The sequence below is a fragment of the Myxine glutinosa genome, chromosome 3 (assembly GCF_964187855.1).
Source record: "Myxine glutinosa chromosome 3, kmMyxGlut1.1, whole genome shotgun sequence".
NCBI classification, from domain to species: Eukaryota; Metazoa; Chordata; class Myxini; order Myxiniformes; family Myxinidae; genus Myxine; species Myxine glutinosa.
In genome coordinates this window covers 93,010,533-93,032,654 of record NC_136263.1, presented here as the reverse complement: position 1 = coordinate 93,032,654, position 22,122 = coordinate 93,010,533, and the positions used below count along the sequence as shown (strand labels likewise).

The 22,122-nt window shown below is 40.8% G+C and overlaps 1 protein-coding gene across 2 annotated transcripts in view; it reads right to left on the bottom strand.

The window, feature by feature from the left end:
• Positions 1 to 22,122, bottom strand: part of AATK (apoptosis associated tyrosine kinase) — a 293,143-nt gene that overhangs the window by 99,578 nt on the left and 171,443 nt on the right. For both annotated transcript variants that reach the window (XM_068110486.2, XM_078774271.1), the window contains exons 4-6: positions 19,840 to 19,916; positions 7,844 to 7,962; positions 5,678 to 5,765 (exon numbers count right to left, since the gene is read on the bottom strand). In XM_068110486.2, coding sequence (XP_067966587.2) covers positions 5,678 to 5,765; positions 7,844 to 7,962; positions 19,840 to 19,916 — 284 coding nt within the window. The remainder of the gene's footprint in view (positions 1 to 5,677; positions 5,766 to 7,843; positions 7,963 to 19,839; positions 19,917 to 22,122) is intronic.

Sequence of the window (22,122 nt, the reverse complement as noted above, 5' to 3'; positions counted from 1 at the left end):
TGTCCAACAAGTTTCGTTCAAATCCATCCATAACTTTTTCAGATATCCTGCTATGTATCGTTTTTGGCCCTACCTCCCAATGGTGAAGAATCACTTAAAATATTCTACCAGTTGGATCCGGATCTGGATCTTCACCAAAATCTAATCGATTCTTCCTTGTCAGACACACAATCTGTCCAACAAGTTTCGTCCAAATCCATACATAACTTTTTCAGATATCCCGCTATGTATCGTTTTTGGCCCTATCTCCCAATGGTGAAGAATCACTTAAAATATTCGACGAGCTGGATCCGGATCTGGATCTTCACCAAAATCTAATCGATTCTTCCTTGTCAGACACACAATCTGTCCAACAAGTTTCGTCCAAATCCATCCATAACTTTTTCAGATATCCTGCTATGTATCGTTTTTGGCCCTATCTCCCAATGGTGAAGAATCACTTAAAATATTCTACCAGTTGGATCCGGATCTGGATCTTCAGCAAAATCTAATCGATTCTTCCTTGTCAGACACACAATCTGTCCAACAAGTTTCGTCCAAATCCATCCATAACTTTTTCAGATATCCTGCTATGTATCGTTTTTGGCCCTATCTCCCAATGGTGAAGAATCACTTAAAATATTCTACCAGTTGGATCCGGATCTGGATCTTCACCAAAATCTAATCGAATCTTCCTTGTCACACACACAATCTGTCCAACAAGTTTCGTTCAAATCCATCCATAACTTTTTCAGATATCCTGCTATGTATCGTTTTTGGCCCTACCTCCCAATGGTGAAGAATCAATTAAAATATTCTACCAGTTGGATCCGGATCTGGATCTTCACCAAAATCTAATCGATTCTTCCTTGTCAGACACACAATCTGTCCAACAAGTTTCGTCCAAATCCATCCATAACCTTTTCAGATATCCCGCTATGTATCGTTTTTTGGCCCTATCTCCCAATGGTGAAGAATCACTTAAAATATTCGACGAGCTGGATCCGGATCTGGATCTTCACCAAAATCTAATCGATTCTTCCTTGTCAGACACACAATCTGTCCAACAAGTTTCGTCCAAATCCATCCATAACTTTTTCAGATATCCTGCTATGTATCGTTTTTGGCACCATCTCCCAATGGTGAAGAATCAGTTAATAAATTCTAGTAGCCGGATCCGAATCCAGATCTTCACCAAAATCTAATCGATTCTTCCTTGTCAGACACACAATCTGTCCAACAAGTTTCGTTCAAATCCATCCATAACTTTTTCAGATATCCCGCTATGTATCGTTTTTGGCCCTATCTCCCAATGGTGAAGAATCACTTAAAATATTCGACGAGCTGGATCCGGATCTGGATCTTCACCAAAATCTAATCGATTCTTCCTTGTCAGACACACAATCTGTCCAACAAGTTTCGTCCAAATCCATCCATAACTTTTTCAGATATCCCGCTATGTATCGTTTTTGGCCCTATCTCCCAATGGTGAAGAATCACTTAAAATATTCGACGAGCTGGATCCGGATCTGGATCTTCACCAAAATCTAATCGATTCTTCCTTGTCAGACACACAATCTGTCCAACAAGTTTCGTCCAAATCCATCCATAACTTTTTCAGATATCCTGCTATGTATCGTTTTTGGCCCTATCTCCCAATGGTGAAGAATCACTTAAAATATTCTACCAGTTGGATCCGGATCTGGATCTTCACCAAAATCTAATCGATTCTTCCTTGTCAGACACGCAATCTGTCCAACAAGTTTCGTCCAAATCCATCCATAACTTTTTCAGATATCCTGCTATGTATCGTTTTTGGCCCTACCTCCCAATGGTGAAGAATCACTTAAAATATTCTACCAGTTGGATCCGGATCTGGATCTTCACCAAAATCTAATCGATTCTTCCTTGTCAGACACACAATCTGTCCAACAAGTTTCGTCCAAATCCATCCATAACTTTTTCAGATATCACGCTATGTATCGTTTTTGGCCCTATCTCCCAATGGTGAAGAATCACTTAAAATATTCGACGAGCTGGATCCGGATCTGGATCTTCACCAAAATCTAATCGATTCTTCCTTGTTAGACACACAATCTGTCCAACAAGTTTCGTCCAAATCCATCCATAACTTTTTCAGATATCCTGCTATGTATCGTTTTTGGCCCTATCTCCCAATGGTGAAGAATCACTTAAAATATTCTACCAGTTGGATCCGGATCTGGATCTTCACCAAAATCTAATCATTTCGTCCTTGTCACATACGCTACGTCTCTACCAAATTTCGTCCGAATCCGTCCAGAACTTTTTGAGATATTTTGTTCACAAATGGACAGACAAATGGACAGACAGGGGTGAAAACATAACCTCCATCCCTTTGGTGGTGGAGGTAAAGAGGGACTATAAAGATCATGTTCTTTGCTCAGCGAGCGATATGAGAACCCAAAATACTTATGATATCATTCCCCCAAAGGCTTAATTAGTCAGGAAAACGAGTTTGAGATAGAAGTAAGGGAAACTTATGCACACATTCAAAACCCTCCATGACAAAAACAAAAACATGTGCATTGCCAAATGACCTTTTATTGGGACCTCAAGCGTATCTCTTCATGCTCTCCGAGCTTGCGATATGAGGTTCTCGTTATTTTGAGCAGTTGGCTTTGTCCCATGCTCTAACGATTGTCCAGGGACACCCGACTGTGGAAATGAATCTCAGACACGTAATAGAGACCCACAAAAGCTAACTTGTGCATGGCGCAATAAATGATCAAATTTGAAATCTATCCAGACAAAAAGACTCATAAGCTCCTCCATTTTTGTTGCTCCTCCCTTTTATAACGATAAGATGAACTCGTTCAGGCTTAGTACAATGAAGGTCTGACTGTTGTACGTCTTTCCTTGAAGAAAACAATTTGGTTTTGTTTATTACTCCATCAGCACTGTGGTTTGTGTTGTTCGTATTAATACGGTCATAACTTCATTTTGCATTATCCAATTGTAGATTTTTATTCAATTCCATTCATTTGTTTCATCTACCTACAATCATCATCATCATCTGTTCGAGCGAGATCAGGTATTTATGATGAGTTTCTTCCAATCCTCATGATCTTCCATAAGAATTAGTAGCTGGTCCTCAGTTAGACTTTTATCCCTCTCGAGCTGATCCGCATAGTTGGGAATAGGGCGGCCCTGTGACTGCTTGCCTTGCTTTGGAGTTGCATACCATAGTACAAGTTGGGATACAATTTCCTGCTTCCTTCACCAACAATGGCTGGCAAATCTTAGTCTATAATTTTTTTATGTATTGGATACAAAGGCCAATCCGCCATAGAGCTCTTCATTTGTTTGATGTTCTCTCAGGCTTATATCCAGTGCTGCCCTCAACAACCGTGTATATCATCCATCTAGTCGCCTCTCGAGTATCCTTGTTTGTGTCCAACTCTCGGCACCATGTAGAAACATACTCTCAACTGTTGCACGGAAGAATTTCATCTTAAATGTTTTTGTCAAGATTCATCATATTGAGCGCTGTCTGTCCAGGCATTGACATTTCCTACTCCAAAGACTTTGTTACTTTTGTTGATTCAGGACCCAAGATATTGAAAGCTCCCCTTGTTAAAGCTTCTCCACTCGTCACTTTAAGTTCTCCATCTTGATTGAATAAAATCTACTCGTTCTTTGATACATGATTGAGCAATCCGATGGCCTTTGCCGATGTTTCAACCCGATTGAGTAGGGTCTGAGCATCTCTTAGGGTCTCTTTAATTGGAGTAATATCGTCTGCAAAATCCAGATCGGTTATGTTAACCGAAGGAAATCTGCTTCTTTGTTTTGTTAGTGTGAAGCCCAGAGGTTCATGGTCACTTACTGCTGTTCTCATCACACAGTCGCTGTTTATGATTAATAAAAATGGTGTTTATGTGTCACCTTGGAGAACTCCATTGAATATCTGGAAGAATTCTGTCTCGCCATCGAGTGTAATTATTTGAGCTTCAGCGTTATTGTAAATGATCTCCACTGCCTTTAATATGTTATCTGGTACAGTACACCACATGCTTTCAAAATCAAGAACATATCTATATAATAATAGCGTAAGGACTCGACTTAGTTATCCCTTTTACGCCGCACCCAGTGACCCGATGTCCACGGCACTAATGGATTTCCGATCTACGAACCGCGCTCTTTGTTTATCACGTACAGCCATACTCGAAAAATCTGAATTAGCCGACGTTGGGGCCCAAAAGCATCCGATTAACTGCCGATACGACGCCATCTTACGACGCCATCGTATTGGCGTCTGCTGGGCGAAGGCGAAGCAAGCCGTCCGCTGATTGGACAGGCGAAGGCGAAAGCAAGCCGTCCACTGAGTGGACAATCCAGAGCATGCATTTGTGCCGGTGTCGGCGATCGTTGTTCATATACGCACTCTTCATTCTCATCTTTCTTCCTAACTCTTACTCGGACAAGCAAATCCCCTATGCCATCCATAATGGTACACTCTATCCATACACCACATCCTCCCTTCCGTGGATGTTCCACGGGTTTCGGCTAGTTCTTACTATTAATGGAATTAAATGATTTTTTAAAACCCACAACAATTGTCACTACTGATACATTTTCATTTTAATGTCTTCCATGAGCCTTCGCTGTGAGAGAATCTGAGAAACTGTTGATCTCCCCGGATGAAACCATTTTGATCTTTCCTCACGACTAGGTCCACATGTGTCCTGATTCTGTTCAAGATCATCCTGTTATACATTCCAGTGGCCACTGGAGTTTAGCTGATCTCTTGATAGTTCTCAGGTAAACTCAGATCACCTTTTTAAAAATAAATTGGAGTAATGGAACTTTTTGACCACATCAGTCCTTTATCAGCTGCTAAAATCTTATTGCATTCTTGAAGTAGCTGACTGGCCGAATCTCCGCTTTTCCAAACTTCAGCAGGGATGTTATCCAGTCCACTTGCTTTGCTATTTGATAATAATGGCTATAATTTCTGCTGAACCCAGTCATGTGACTTGCAAATGCCACTCCAGCTGGCACTTTTGTTTGGTTCCACATTATCATCTTCATGGCTGGAGAGGTTTCTTTGAATCGACCGAGGAACGTAAACTGAAAAGGAAAATCACAGGTATACCTGTTTATATTTTGTACAGTGGAGGTGTTTGTCTATCCAAAACCCCTGTCCTTCCGGTGGACATTATGGTTGTTAAACTTTCTTTAATAGATAATTTGTGAGCAATTTAGTGTGACTCAGAGCCTAATTGTCTGAATGTCTCACACCTGCTGGTGGGTGTGACATCAGAGCTCAGGCCGGGCCAGTGTCCAAGCTTTTCACTCCATTGCACGTTGTATTACGATGTAATATTTCCTCATGCACCAGGGTGGCGACTGGGTGACATTAAGTGTATATTATTAGCCATCCCACAAACAACCGAATAACCTGAGATACTTCGCCGGAGCAAATGAAATCGCCCTCACATCCCATTTCCTTTCCACATACATGGTGTAATTGAGGGAAAATAAATTCACATTTACTCAATGATTACAAAGTGGCTTTCCTGCTGTTTCATTCTGACAGGCCCACCAGCTGTGCAAATGATTATATAGCACAGAGAGTTGCTTGAAGAGTTGGTGATGAGACCTGTAAACAGTTTGGCCCATGTGACTCTAATGACAGCTTTTCTCCTAAACGTACCAGGGTACACAACTCCATTACCAGCAGGTAGGGGGTCCTCTCTGTGCATTGACCCAGGCACTGCAAGATGTTAGGATGTTGGAGAAGTCTGTGGGGTTAAAAGGAACAATATAATAACTGGTGTTAAATGTCCTTAATGCGAAGAGGTCAATATACATTGGGGGGAAAAAGTATGAGACGTGATAATAAAACAAATTGTAATATGAAATCCCACTCCTCCCTCCAGGTCTTTAAAACAGCTGTTCACCACCATCTCTTATCTTCCCCCATCCAAAACCTTGATCTTTTCTATCCCCGCTAATTTCACCCCAATTCCACTTTTTTGAAATACCAACTTCTGTCCTGGAAGTCCTTGGTGTCCTTGTGTTTTATACTTCTCCCACCCCCCCCCCCTCCCCCCTTCCCACGCCTCCTTCCCCCAAGCCCTCTCCCTCCCACACATCTCCCTGCTCTTAAATGTTGTGTGCTCTCAAGTGTTTGTGTGCTTCCCCTTCTCTTGTCTTCCGCTCCCTCTTTTTATATATTTTGTTTGTCTGGTTGATTTGTTTGTGAAGTAAATGTCAGCTCTTTCACGAGCTTCGATTCAGTATACAAAAAAGAAAAAAAAAAGAAGAAAAAAAAGCACTTTCAAAAAGGAAATATCAAATCTGTCTTTACGTATAATCAAGAATCAGCAACGAAATGTTTTACGTATAATTTCCCTTTTTTGCCTTGAGAAATGCCTCGACTCCATTTGGGATTGATTTAATTAATTTATGGATTATGTTTTGAGTCAATCTTTTCCCAACAGTGTTTCAATGCACTCCAGAGCATAATCATATTGCTCATGTACATTTTTATCTTCTCTCAAATGTATTCACCCTTCATTACCTCCACCACCGAAGGTGGATGGAGGTTATGTTGTCACCCCTGTCTGTCTGTGAACCAAATATCTCAAAAAGTTGTGGATGGATTCGGACGAATCTTGGTGGAGAGATTGGGTATGTGACAATTGTGACATGGACAAATCGATTCGATTTTGGTGAAGATCCGAATGCGGATCCAGATATGAGAATTATTTAACTTTTAAGTGATTCTTCACCATTGACGATAGGGCTAAAAACGATACATGGCACGATATTTCAAAATGTTGAGGATGACTTCTGACAAAACCTGGTGGATGAATTGGTTCATTTTGGTTCATGTCTGACCTTTCAGTGGGATACAAAATGTAAACTGTGCAGACCCGAGGGGCTATACGCTCTATTGAGTGCCGTTCTAGTTTATTATGTTAAGACAAAGTGTCAGTCAATAATAACTATAATAAATTAGAGGTGCATGTGTATGCTCATGGAGCAGTCTTGTTGGACTGTGTGCTTTGGCCTTGGGGAGCACACGTCGCAAGCTCTGTTTAAATGTTTTGATTTTTAACCCTTTTTAGATAAAAAGGCCTCCCTCATAATGAGTGTGTTGGGGACCTACTCCGATTGAGGAGTGGTGCAATTGTATGACCGTGCATTTTGACCCTTTGGGTTACGATGTGTGTGTGTGTTTGATTAACCATGTACTTCAGCCTTTATGCTGAGGTGCATGTGTATACTCATGTGACAGTGTTGTTGGATAATGTACTTTGGCCGTGTGAACAAGATAAGCGTCCCAAGTTGTTTAAATGTTTTGACTTTTTTAAAAACCTTTTTTGAGTTAAAAAAAAAAGAAAAAAAAAAAGGGGCTACCTCATAAGGTGAGGACCAACAAGCCTGGCGCATGTATCCTGGGTGTTCCCTCTCCAGGGGGAACTGGTGTACAAAATTGAGAATTAAACTGGCTTCCCAGTATTGGTTGCAGTGATGGAAAGTAGGGGGCAGTTGCTCTCCTAAGCTCATGCGTAATAGGCAGATCCTATGCATATATATATATATATATTATACCACCAGAGACGGTTTATCCACTTAACAGTGCATTGTAACAAATTCTTCATAACAAGACTCTACAATGGAGTATATACAGTACTCGAGCCAGACATATTTGGTGTTGTCCTCACATTTAATGTCAATAACAGAGACCATCAGAACTCAAAACAAACATTGGTAACTTTTAAGTGTAGCTTTCCTTGGAGCCAATTTCTCAGGCAGCCTTTCTAGAACCAGTTTGTAAATCTAACTTCTTTGGGCTGAGGCCATGAGTCACCTGTAGGCATGAGCCTGGTTCAGGAACCGTTGCTGTTGCCCTGGTGTGGCATTTGCTCGTAGCTCTTTCACCACAACTCGGGATGGATTGAAGCCTGCAAATATCTCACCGAGCAGCACCTGCAAAAACCGGGTCCATGTCAAGAATAATGCAATGGAGTCATGCTTTTTAAGCATTTAAAGTTTGAAATCTAAATTTCTAAACTCAGCGATGACTTGGGGCAAATTATAGTAAGAATAGAGGCAATACTTGAGAACTGAATATCAAAATCAGGGATAATACTTTTTCAGCAGTTAGACCAATGAGTAAGATGCAATACCCTGCCAAATATAACGAACACACCTGATTATAAACAAACTCAATTTTAACAATCTGTGATACAAACACAATCAAATGGACTACATATATTAGTAACTGGTGGCATTCACTTTGGCAGGATTCAAATCAATGGCCTTCTGCATAACAGTCTGATGCAGATTTTTCCAAATGGAGTAGATTTTGTTGCAGTTCTTGCACAGGACTTGGTAGTGGTCAGCTTTTCCGCAGCTCCTGATCCATGTTCCCAGACGTTTTCAATGACGTTCATGTCAAGGCTCTGTGATGCCAAGAAGCTGTGGCCCACTCTGAGTCTTCGAGGCAGAGGTGGCTCTGCACTTATTAAATATGGCACCATCTTCTTGCAGTAAATGAATGGGTTCCGTACAGAAAAACTCCTTGCTGGTAAAGTGGTAAAAATGTTTCTGGTATACCAGGAAGATAATGTACATTCTACCAAATACTAATATATGTAGTCTATTTGATTGTGTTATCAAAAATTGTCAAGGTAAAGGTAAAGTAAAGTAAAGGTAAAGTGGTAAAAATGTTTCTGGTATTCCAGGAAGATAATGTACATTCTACCAAATACTAATATATGTAGTCTATTTGATTGTGTTATCAATAATTGTTAAAATTTCGTTTATTTACATTTAGGGATGTTCATTTTATTCTGCATTGCACTGCATTAAAAAGAGACATTTTGAAGTCTCAATCACTCCTGATAGTCAGGGCCCTTAGGGATATTTTGGGGCCGTTTGGTTCAAATTCTTCCAAAAGCACCAAATTTGGCCCAGATGTTGCTCATGCCATACTCTTTCGATTTTTTACGGGCGCCAAGACGGGCGCCCCCCCCCCGGGGGCCCCATATTGGCGAAATACTAAATGGCCGCCACCCGGATTAGAGGAAAATCAGTTAAATAACCAAAAGGGTTGGAATCATGTATGATACCACTTTTCAGGGGTTTTCGAGGTCGAGGAATCCAATTATGATGTTATTTTGATGATTCGAGGTCAAGGTCAACCCTCAAGGTTATCTTAAAGGTCATTTTTGAGTCAAACATGTCGGTTTTTGAGTTTTTTGTCAAGATTTACACGAGGTTCACCATTTTATGTTTCTGGGTTGGGTAATCGAACTCTGACCTTATTTTTGACAATTAGAGGAAATATTTACATGCCTATTTCCTAATTTTCAGGCATATGCAGTTCATCAGTCTAATTACAAAGGTACGGATTTTGATGTTTTATGAACTGTATGCCATATCCTTGTGTTTAATTTTTGTGCGATCATGATCCGGGTTCATGTATACATGATTGTATACATGTCATAAATATGACGTCATAGGTCATGTGACCTGGCAGCCATATTGGATTTTATGAAAACCTTAAAAGTGGATCCCTGCCTTCATTTTTTGATCGATTCATTTTGAACTTTGACCACTTATAGTACGCCATGTGATTGGATGCATATCCTAATTATGACGTCATCGGTCAGGTGACATGGCGGGATGGACCGGTATGGTCCCCGGATCATACCGCCCTTGGCGCCCGTCAAAAATCGAAAGAGTATGGCATGGGCAACATCTGCGCCAAATTTGATGCTTTTGGAAGAATTTGAACCAAAATATCCCTAAGGGCCCTGACTATGAGCATATGCAAGTCTAATAACCCATATAAGAGGTAGATTGGCATACCTATGTATAGAAGGAATAATTGGTAAGTGGAAGTATTTTCAACACACACTATAGGCAAATATGACTCAATTGGGCTCACCGATTCCTTCCTCCAAGTCTTTCTTACGAATACGAATCCTTATGTCTGAAGTCTGAGTCAAACTAAAAAGGAACTCCAATTAAAAATGATTCTGAGCCGTAGGAAATTATTTCCTACATGACTGGGATAGACTGTACAAGTATTGCCTGAAGATGACAGGTCATTGTGCCAAATAAATACCACAAGATGTTGCTTAATGTTGTCACACTCTGAGCATGATGCTAGATCGAGTCTGTGGTTGTTTAATGACCCAATTTAAACAGGTTACAGAGAAAATTGTCACATGAGTATTAGAATAGGAAATTCGCCTTTATAAGGAATAGATTCAATCTGCATCTTACTATAATTCACCAAATGTCCGTCCGTCTGTCTGTCTGTTCGAGGGTACCGTAAAAACTGCTGAACCGATCTCAACGATATTTTGAGTGGATAATCCTGGGATCCCCAGGAGTAAAATAGGCTATTTAGTTTTCCCAATTTCAGCTTTGGTCTCCAGCATTCTCAGGTTTGGACTCACGCATAACATTCACGTTCGCATAACGTTCATTGTTCTCATTGTGACGATGTTGTTTTCCCGGGTGCTGCACAAACGGCTGCACCGATCGAACTCGGTGACCTCGGACAAAGACCTTTTATAAGGACATGGGTTGAATCCCTGTTTGAGAGAATTCTAACCCATTTCAACTGAAGGAAACATGTATCAGGAGTACATACGACATAGCGATTGTGAACACGATTAGTTTAATGAGAGTTAGTTACATGAGAGAATTCCACATAGCTATTTGGGCGATGAATACGCTAACAGATCGCTGTCTCCATCGATCTTGCCAAGGCTGTAACAGCTATTGGCTCAAAATCCTTTTAACTGTTGATTTGGAAGTTTTTACAATGAAGGAAACACGTATCGGGAGTACATACGACATCGGGAGGACGAACTGCACGCCACTTCAGTATCAAGCTTATACGTGTCATGGCGGATCTGAAGAGCGGAATGCTTGGAGAAGTGGTGGGCTACTTCGGCATGAAGGAGGATCAGAAACCTGGACTCCCACACTGCCACATCCTGCTGATACTTGCTCCCGCATGACGTTATTTTCCAGGGTGCCGCACAAACGGCTGCACCAATCGAGATTTAACGGATGTTTATATAAATCGTTTAAAAGAAAAAAAGCCTTCAATTTATAATATTTAGCCTTTTCATTTGGCCCTCCCAATTGAAGCCCCGCCCGTAGGGCGGGTACCATTGCTAGTCGGCAGAAATGTAAGAATAATGAGCCCTTCTTGAAGGACTCATACGCAAAATGTCACTTCACCTTCTTCCACATTGTGGTGAGCATAACTTTCTCAACCTTTAGTTGAGGACATTTATTTGTCCGAGTATTACAATGCCCATTGTCCATGCAGAAAGATAAGTAAATGGAACATAATCGAATACAAAGATGACAAATACCCTGCTGAATGTAACCAAAGGGCACAGATTAACCAGTTATGATGGATTTCCCTTCGTTATGCTCGATTGACAAAATAAAACACCAGTTTTATTCTGCTTCCCATCACAGTTAGCATGGATCTGTCAACTTTCAGTTAATTATTAAACCTATTGTAGCAATAATTTATCCTGGAGATTGCTGTTCTGCAGAAACGTTGGCCACCTTTCTCCAAACAATATTGCATAGTCTCTTAACAGTTCAGCTGAACTGATTTGGTATATTGTGTTCATTTTGCCAATCAACCTGTCAAGATGTTTGCATAACAGGTAATGTAGATAGGTATTTTTGTATAACCAGGGAATGTATATGCCAGGTAACATTTTGTAGACTTCAAAAAGGCAATCAATGCATTGCTGAAAATCGTTTAGATTTCTTTAGAGCATGACCACAAACATTTGTTATCAAAAAGAATCAGTGAGCAACAATCTCATGGATTTACATGAATTAACATGATCACGTGCTTTGGACAGCCTTATTTCATAATTACCGTCAAGTATCAACACAAAATAGTTTTTTAAAGCTTTGACCAAAAATGCCTTTTTTCAAGCTTTTGAATCTGGAGGACAACGTTAATCAAATGATGTTAAAGAGTTTATTAAAGAGTTTATTATGTTAAAGAGTTTAAAGAGTATATTTCCTGTGCAACTGTGTCCTATATCAACGCAAAGCCATGAAGCCCTTGTCACCCATCGAGTAATGACGATAATGATTTTTTTTTTTTTTTGTATACAAGATCGAAGCAGTAGAAAACAACAAAAAGGGGCTGTAATTTAATATTTAGCATGTACGTGTTAATCAACATCTATCCTCTTCTTCTTCCACACATCTTTGACGTGTTTGTGAGACTTGATGTTGAAGAAGTGTCTTCTTCTGAACTTCTAAGTTCAGTGGCTCATCGATCTAGTCCTCCAGCATGTTGGGCTGATCTCTCATCTAAACACAGCCCCCGATTGGCCAGCTGCCTTTTGACGTTATCCTTCTGGATGTCTGCTAGTGAACACAACAATAGCTCTTGTTACTTTTCGATATTATTGTTATCGGTATCATTTTGGTGTGACCACCTCAATGCATATGCACTGGAATGATTTATTTTACCATGATAGTTATTGATTCCATCGCCATTCTAGGTTCGACCAGGTCTTTACTGTACTATATACGAAATCCAGCATAATATTCATCACTCTCAACACTTTAAAGTTACACATTTCCATTGAAACTGTCTTACCTTTATTGCCGTGCTCAATTATTTTGATGTTGAAACTGTTTATCAACCTGGATAACTCCACAAACAATCCTCGGGTATGGTTGGGTGCATTAAGAAAAAGATCATAAACACTGTACTGTACATTAGACTAAACGGATTTCTGAGAAATGTGAATGTTAGGTGCATTTTTGGGTAAAAGTTGGGAACCTCACTTTTTAACATAATTAGGCTATGCCGAATTCGATTAACCCGGTTCCCAAGCCGAATTTTGAGTTTTTGACCTTCTAATTAGCATAAACAAAATATACGCCAAATTGCCATTTTTGGACAATTTCTTTGAACAAGCATTATATATCATGTATATACATGCAGCTCTTTTACTTTAACTTTACAAATTTTACCCCAAAATGCACCTCGAAGCTTGCACATGGCCTTTTTTCATAAATCCGTCTAGTCTATATTATGGTTGGCGACATATTGAAAGAGACATTCAAACGGATATTGAAATTGAACACGATAAATGGGAAATGGTTTTAATAATCAAATGTATGTTTCATACAACCATTTATTCTAAAATTAAATATACATAGCCATGAAGCATAAACATTCAGGAAAGTCACACATGTTGTTTTGCCAAACTACATCAAATTCATACAAGGTATCGGATCATCACTCTGTTGCGCACACATTGATGTGCACCTCAACTCTGAATAGCGACATTTGCAGCGTCGAGTCTTGCATTGCTTCTGGCATGCACAACAAATCATCTCGAGGCAACTTTCTGGAATTGGACTCAGTGACATCAGAATAGGCCCTAGTCCTGAATCACCACGTTTTCATCCCATTTCCACAGGTGTAGGAAGGTCATGTATGGCACAATGAGCATTTCTCCATACAATGGCTTGCTAGTGTACTCGCATAAAATGGAAATGAAGAGCATCACTTGTTGGTGACATTGCTGCTAGTTTACCAGTCTTGGAGAACAACATATGTCGTGCTGAATAAAAAGAGGAACCCTCAAAATTCTAAAAATTCAAAACTCAAAATTCGGCTTGGGAACCGGGTTAATCGAATTCATCATACTCTAATTATGTTAAAAAGTCAGGTTCCCAACTTTTACCCAAAAATGCACCTGGAAGCTTATGCATGACCTTTTCCCATAAATCTGTCTAGTAGTCTACATAGCATATGCCCATCTATGAGTCATTGATACTAGTATCATCTACAAGCAACCCCCTATCTCCACACCTGCCTCTGCACTTTTCCTCTACTCCACCACTCCCTCCTCCAGCCGACCCAGCCAACAAAAAAATCTTTTTTTTAGATAAAAAAAAGTAATTTTTTTCATGCAATTTAGTCTTGCAAATTCAAATATCTACCAATTTGTATCCCTCACTTAAATAGGGTCTTATGTGGAGCATTCTTGCCAATTGGAATGCTGTTATGTTTCATCATTTCCATATTTTTAACAGTTGAAGCGTTATATGCATGAAATATGCATGAGTGTCCCAAAGGTCACTATGCACTATAACATACTAACAAACGTATGAAAGATTATGAAGAAATACATTTTGCCTTTAATACGTGAAAATGCATAATATGCCAATATAAAAATAATATGCCAATATGTGAAAATGGCATTCATGTGCACACAGACAAGCATTCACACGTCCTTGCATATTTGCGAAGACGCGCATCAACTCAGCCTGAGAAATGTTGATGAAATTGGTGATAGCTTCCTGGAGTTCTTGAAGACTGTGGGGATTATCTTTATAGGCAGTGTGTTTCATTGCTCCACAAAGATAAAAGTCTGGAGGTGAAAGGTCGGGGCCAAACATGGCTGTTTTCCCTGTTTATATAGCCAGATAAATGCAACCAAACCTCATCTGAGAAAAAGGTGATTTCCATAATATCGTCTCCATGAGCAGTAATGAAATCTTTAAAGTCTAAACCATCGGCAATAATCGGAACACTTAATGTAGTCCCTTTCTTGCAGTTCATGCACTGCTATTACCTTGTATGGATGGAGCCTGGAGGTGCAGATGTTTGTTCACACCTCTGTGTGTATTGCTATACGAGACCTGTGTTAGAATATTGACCTACGGGCTATGCCCTAAAAATATGGCTGCCGAACCATGTGACCAAGGACGTCATCAGTTTTTTTTCTTGACCAATTTATCCCTAGATCCCACTCAAGAAATTTCATACTGATGAGATCAGACATTCTACTTGTCGATTTATGACATCATCATTTACATATGTTATATCCCATGGGGAGTACTTGACGATGAGATTTCTTTAAAAAATTTTTTTGCATGGAGCGGTTTTGGAGATATAGAGGTGCAATTTTTGTTAGAGTTTTCCAAGTTGGCGCCCGTACCACGTGACCTATTATGCCATAATTATCATTACAAAATTATACACGGGGAGACACTCTTATGGTGAAAATTTCGTGTCAATTGGACCAACGGTTGCAGAGAAAACAAATTTTAAAGGGAATAAACCTGCAAGATGCCGGCGGAAGGGGCAACACCATAAAAACGCTTCTGTACACCGCCCTTGAGGCTCGGTTTGCAAGCCAATATTCCAACAAGCCAAAATTCCAATTTGCAAGCCAACAAGTTCTGCAATTCCAATAGAAGAGACATAATTACCCTTTTATTGAAAATGTTTCTCGAGTTTGTTTTAATCCTCAAAAATAGACCGTAATGAACACAGATTCGTGTTATAAGATTGGCCTTCAAAACCTACCTTTATGAAGGGGGACAGACATCTGTACAAACACACAAACTGACTGCGTTTTATATGGATGATGGTTATGCTGAAGGTTACTGCTGGGGTTAGTGAAGGGGGTTGTGTTGCATTAGTGCTGAGGTTTGTGGAGTGCTGTTCTGAATGTTATGTTAGGGGTAGAGTTATAGATGAGGGTTAAAAGCTAGGATCAAGGTTACTACGACGATTAGTGGATAGGTTGGCCATGGGTTTGCATTGCATTTGAGCTGTGGTTCACCTTATAGTTAGGAGTGAAGTTAATATCAACAAATACAAAATTTGGCATTATATATCTTTATATACAACGATATTGGCTCATCGAGGAGGTAAATGAGAAATGGCAGCAGAGTTGTATGCTACCAAAGGGTATGGCGAAGGGGAAGGGGGAGACATGCATAAAGAAGAAAAAGCATTTGCCCATAGCTCATTGGAATACTGCTCTTTGTTATGTCTTGGCGCTCCAGCATCACATAGGTCTCTCCTCGATTATAATGGAATATTAGGCTCTCAAAATGATTGGCATCTCCTGTAAAAAGGCCAAAGCAAAATATCTGTTGCTTTCACATCACAGGTTAGACAGTGATCTCTGATTTTTGTTTCCGCCTATTCACCAATCGAGATCTCAGTCCCTCCATATCTGTTGCGGGTCACTTTCTTCCAGTAACCACATCCCAGTTAAACTTCCAAAATCCAGGCTGTCTGCACACCTCAACTCATTTTGTCCTCACTTTTCCCTTATATGTAACCACCTTCCAAAGGCTCTCCTGTCTCACTCTTCCCTCCAGGGCTTCGAGCAAGGAGTGGTCCATCACCTCTTGTCATCCGAAATTCTGTCCCTTGACTTTTATTACCCCCATTAACCTTTTGTAATGCAACCTTCTCCCCTCTCTTTCCTCTGTTTTTTTTCCCACCTCCTTTCTCCTCTCTTTTCCCACCTGTGCAACCGCCTTCCATACTCTCTTTTATCTCATTCTTCCCTCCGGGTCTTCAGGACTGCTGTTCACCACCATTTCAGATCATCCCCCATCCAAAGCCATGGTCTGTTCTGCACCCGTTAAACCACCCCGACCCTCCCAATTCTTTTCTTATATATCCATCTTGTCAACCTCTTGCATTCCCCCATAACACTCTTCGTCACCTGCATTTCGTTGTTTGTCCATCTCAGTCTACTTTCTCCCTCTGTCCTGCTGTTGGCGTTTCCCTTTCTCCTGCTGTTCCCTTTGTTATGTTGTGTCCTGATCTGTTCTATGCCCTAGGTCTTCCATGAGTCTAGACCATGTATTAAAAATAAATAAATAAATAGAAACCCTCTAACTTGCTAATTCTATGTTTCCTCCCTGCCTCCCTCTCTTCATATACTATCCATTCATTCTATTGATGTTTGTCCCACTTTACTTCTCTCTATCATTGAGCCTTGCTTTTCTAAAGAAAAACAAACTTCATCATCCTCTCTTTTCTTTGTATTGTCTCTTCTTTTGATTTTCCCCCTCTTCAACGGCTCTTTATTACCTCTGCCACCAAAGGTGGATGGAGGTTATGTTTTCACCCCTGTCTGTCAGAAGGATATCTCAAAAAGTTATGGAAGGATTCAGACGAAACTTGGTGGACAGCTTGTGGGTGTAACAAGGACAAATTGATTAGATATTGTTGAAGGTCCCGATCTGGATCCGGATGCTAGAATTTTAAAGTGATTCTTCACCACTGGGAGATAGGGCCAAAAACGATATATAGCACGATATCTCAAAACGTTATGGACGGATTGGGACGAAACTTGGTGGACATGTCGGCTGTGTGGCAAGAAAGAATGGATTAAATTTTGGTGAAGATCTGGATCCGGTTCTGAGAATTTTTTATTTTTAAAGTGAGTGTTCTCCATTGAGAGATAGTGCAAAAATTGATATAGAGCATGATATTTCAAAAAGTTGTGGATGGATTAGGACTTTTTATTATTATTTCGTATATAGCCTGTGGCTGCTGGTTTTATTATTGCTGCCATGTCGCTGATGCAGTGCCCCGTTTCCAGTAATCTTGTACAATACTCATTTATCTGACCTCGGAAGGATGACAAGGCTGAGTCAACACACCTGGTGTTAGTAAACGGCCCAACAAGGGCTCAAACTCAAGACCTGAAGATTTTAAGCCAGCCACCAGCCAATACCAGGCTTTGATTCGTATTAAAATAGGTAGATGAGTCTGTTAGGTGACGAGAGCAAGCCAATTCGATTTAGGTTCAGGTCCAAATTCGGATCCGGTCTATCAATGGGATAGAAAACGCAAAGTGTTCAGCCTGGTTGAGGTATGCTCTCTACAGAGTGCTGTTCTAGTTGTCACCCGTCGCACCGCGGAGCGAAAGGGGGACTATGGTTTTCCCCTCCATCCGTGTGTGCGTCCGTCCGTTCGTCCGTCCGTCCGTGCGTGCGTCCGTCCGTCCGTCCATGCGTGCGTGTGGACGCGCGTGCGTGCGTACTTAAGCAAAGGACCGAATTCTAATTTGGTGTGTGGGTGCAACTAGGCATAAGGAAGAACGCTATTGCAAATTGGGTCGCCACGTCAAAATCCAAGATGGCCGCCTTGCGTCTCCACTTTGTCAACTCACATCACTTCACCGACAGGGGACCTAGGCGTAACGCTTGTTATTTCCTATTTTCCTCTCCCATAATTTTTTTGGTTTAACATCAACATGCTTGATATCATTCTCATGTTCCATTTGCATTATTCCATCATCCCTGTTCTCTTCAAAAACTCGAATTTTCCTCGTGCATTAATCAACAGAAGGGTAAGATTGAAAGCATTCACAATATTCTTAACTCACTATTTTTTCATTTTCCCAGGCAGCTTCTTATGTGAACAGTTATAATAAATTGATGAAGCACTGCAGGAGTTAGAATGTACAAGTGACCACTGCGCGCTACCCTGGGGTGTCTGAGCAAGAAGCGCTCTCACTCTTGCAGCTCTTCACTTTCCATTTGCCCTTTCCTAATAACCCCAACACAATCGCTCGGTACTTATTGTCTCACTGTACACCGAGTTCCATTGTAATTGTACACTACTCAAAACAATCTCCATATTCCCACGGGTAAACCCTCTGAGAGTCCAAAACTAATTTGCAAATTCATCAAACAAATAAAGTTTTCACTCGCCTTTGCTGGGACGTTACATTGTAAATGACTCGATACAACATGCAATGTACAATATTTCAGTCTTACAAAAGTGAATGTTTGCAAGAAATGTTTTCATGATAAAGCAAAACATTTCAAAACATCATCAACTTGCTTGCATACGCTGCACCAGCTTCAAACGCAACACACCAGAAACAGCAGGGATGGTGCGGGGGGCTGTAATTTACCAAAATCAACAATACAATAACACTCTCTGGTTTCTAAAGTCCATCGCAGCACAAATGATTTCCAAACGAATGGAATATCCTGATACATGTGTCTCCGAACTGAGAAAAATTGTTTTTATATAAAACCACCTTTAGAGGCCATTTTTCCCCGCAAAGCGGGGGTTGGCCTTTTTCGGGAGCCGTGGTTGTTGTTGTTTTTCGGTCCCCTTTTTGAAGCAATGTTTTACGGCCGGATGCCCTTCCTGACGCCAACCCTTTTTGTCGCCTTTAACGACAAACAGGGAATTACCAGTGAGCTGGTACTCAATTAGCCGACCTCGGAAGGATGACAGGCTGAGTCAACCCTCCTGGCGTTAATTCAGCGATTGACCGGGATTCGAACACCAGGATTCTAGGTATCCTAAACCGGCACCCTAGCCGCTAGCCCAACACCAGGGTTATGTTTGCATATGTTTGCATATGTTTGCATATGTTTTTATGAATGAAAAAAAAAATTCCAGGCAATATGGTAATTCTGAACGGTCTCATCAAAATAACAGATCATTTATCAAGTTTAGTACTACTAAATAACACAGTGCTACCTTCAGATTCTCATGCCATAGTTATTGCATCGTAAACTATCCAGGTGACACAAATGCGTACAAAACCAGATGGTCTGCTACCTCCTTTTGATTCCTCCCTTGCACGGTAAAAATAAGTACCGTGTTCTAAATAACTATTAAAATGATGTCACACTAAAAATAAAAATTTAGTTTAGTCTGGACTCTCAGTATTAATGGTGAGTTTGTACATAGGACAAGGACATCACGAGACCTGAATCAACTTTTCCATGAATTACAAGGACATTAGGAGCCAATGGACAAATGATCAGAGTCCAGCAATTTGAACCTCTGGATTACAATTGGGTGCTCTACACCAATCAGGACAATCCAAACATTTCACACACATATCAGATATCTAAAACAAAACAGATAACAGATAAACACATAACAGAGATATCTAAAAAATTCCACCTCTTCCTGATCTACAATATCTGACTTCGATGTATAATGAATGTCAGGATGATTGAATGTGTGAGGTGGTGTGGGCTGGGGGTTACCTTGCCAAACCAGCCTCGACCAATCTCCTGGACATAGCTGAGACTCTGACGGACAACTCCACCACTCCGCGACGTGTCTGCACAGGTTGGCATGAGGAGCGCACGTGGTTACATGAAGAACACTCCTTGCTTCTCGCTGCTCGTCTCCAATGCTTTCTATCTGCATGTGGGAGGATGACAGACTATCCAGACAGACAGAGTAGTAGAAGGAAGAATGTATGAGGGATGATGTTGGAATGACGAAAAGAAAAAGCCATGCAAGGTCCAGATGAAACTCGAGGACAAAAGAGGTGAGAATAGATACTAAGAGAGGTGAGAGGTGGAGGATATTTGTACAAGTGGTCAATTTAGAAAATAAAAAAGAGGAAAGGGATTAAAATTCCAGATGCAGAATGGTGTGTGAAGAATAAACTTTGAAACAAAGTAGACATATAATGTATGAAATAAAAACAATAAAGGCTCTCACATGTTCATCTTTGAGAACAAGCTGAAGCAGGACATGGGGGTAAGTTGGGTATGTACAGTGAGAACACAAACAGGAAAGTTCATTGGGTGTGCCGGCCAGTGAGTGTGCGCACGTCCGCCCCTAACTTCCCCAAAGCCCCCCTGCAAGCCCCCTCCCCCCCAGACATGGAACGTGGGAGACTATTGAGCAGTTATGGTTGCTACAATCAAACAAACTATGCAACACACTGACAAATCAACATTCTTGAAAGGTACATAACCTCGGTCTTTCACCATTTTGAATATGATATTGAGTTAATCACAGTGAAATAAATACAAATGTAGTATTTAAATCATGGTCACAGCTTGCAGAAAGCATAAACTTCAAGGACCATCTAGATATTATATACCTAGCCAGGGTGGAAGGTGTAGTGATTAATGAGATCAAATAAGAGAATGAATTTGAAGAAAGAGGGCGATAATAGGATTTGGAAGCCCTTTATGTGCGAATAAGGTTTTTCACATGAAAAATTCAAACTTCTTGGTCGACTTGTCTTTGGTGAAGAAGCTGCTGCCTACAGAGAGCATCCACAATGATATAGCTATCAGTGTACCATCGTGTCAAGGTACCTCCAATAACACTAGACCACAATTGCTACCAGAAGTCCAGGCAGGAATTTGGAGCTTATCCAGGGTGCTGCGCGGTGACATCTTGCCTCCTCTTCGCGACGGGCAACATGGGATCTTTAACGTCCACCATGTAATGCAGGCAGATGGGACACCCAGTTTAACGTCCATGCATCCACACACACTGTTAAATACCAGGAATACAGTTTAGACCTGTCGAGATTCGAACCCAGGTTAGATAGCTCAGAGACGATGGTGCATACCTTGATGCTATCCTGGCTGACCAAAAGAGGAGACAACAGGGGTGAAGTTTTGGGACAAGACAAGAGGAAGGAAACGAATTGTATGGGTCAAGTAGAGGAAACGAGGTGGGTGGGAGTGTATGTGTAGGGGGTGAGGGGAAGAGTGTTTAAAACTGCTGTCACTGTTGGATACTGTACGTAATATGTAGACATCCGAAAATATTAATTTTAACTACATTATGCAATGGATAGACAGGCAGTCTCGGGGGATATTTGTTTTGCTTATCTTTATTCTTTTGCAAGGAAAGACAGACATGTAAATAAACATTCAGCAGACATGTACAAAAAACCTTGTATCATATCAATCCCACATATCCTACAACTAATACTACAAGGGTGTTTCAAGTTTACTGGAGAATTTATTGTATGCTAAATTTTAGGTGAGGTTAGGTGTGGATAGGTGTAGTTAGGTCAGGTTAGGTGTGGTTAGGCTTGGTTAGGTGAGGTTAGATTTGGTTAGGTGTTGTTAGGTGAGATTAAGTGAGGTTATGTGTGGTTAGGTTACAAAAGTCACGTATTGTCTTGCACTCCATTCTGGGCCATTGTTACTTATTTTTTTGTTATTTCTCCTTTCCTCCTTGTGTATGTCAAACTCCTCAATACCATTTTGTGGTTGCTGTTGTTGTATGGCGTTGCTCTCTCAAACAGGCCTGCTCCATAAAAACAGCTGATCGATCTCCCAGGAGCGACCAAGAGACCCCCCCCCCCCCCCCAATATCCAAAATGGTGTACCCCCACCTATGTGAAGCCAGGGCCACGAGAGAGAGAGAGAGAGAGAGAGAGAGAGAGAGAGAGAGAGAGAGAGAGAGAGAGAGAGAGAGAGAGAGAGAGAGAGAGAGAGAGAGAGAGAGAGAGAGAGAGACAAAGAAAAAGAGAGAGAGAGAGAGAAAGAAAGAAGACAAGAAGGAGT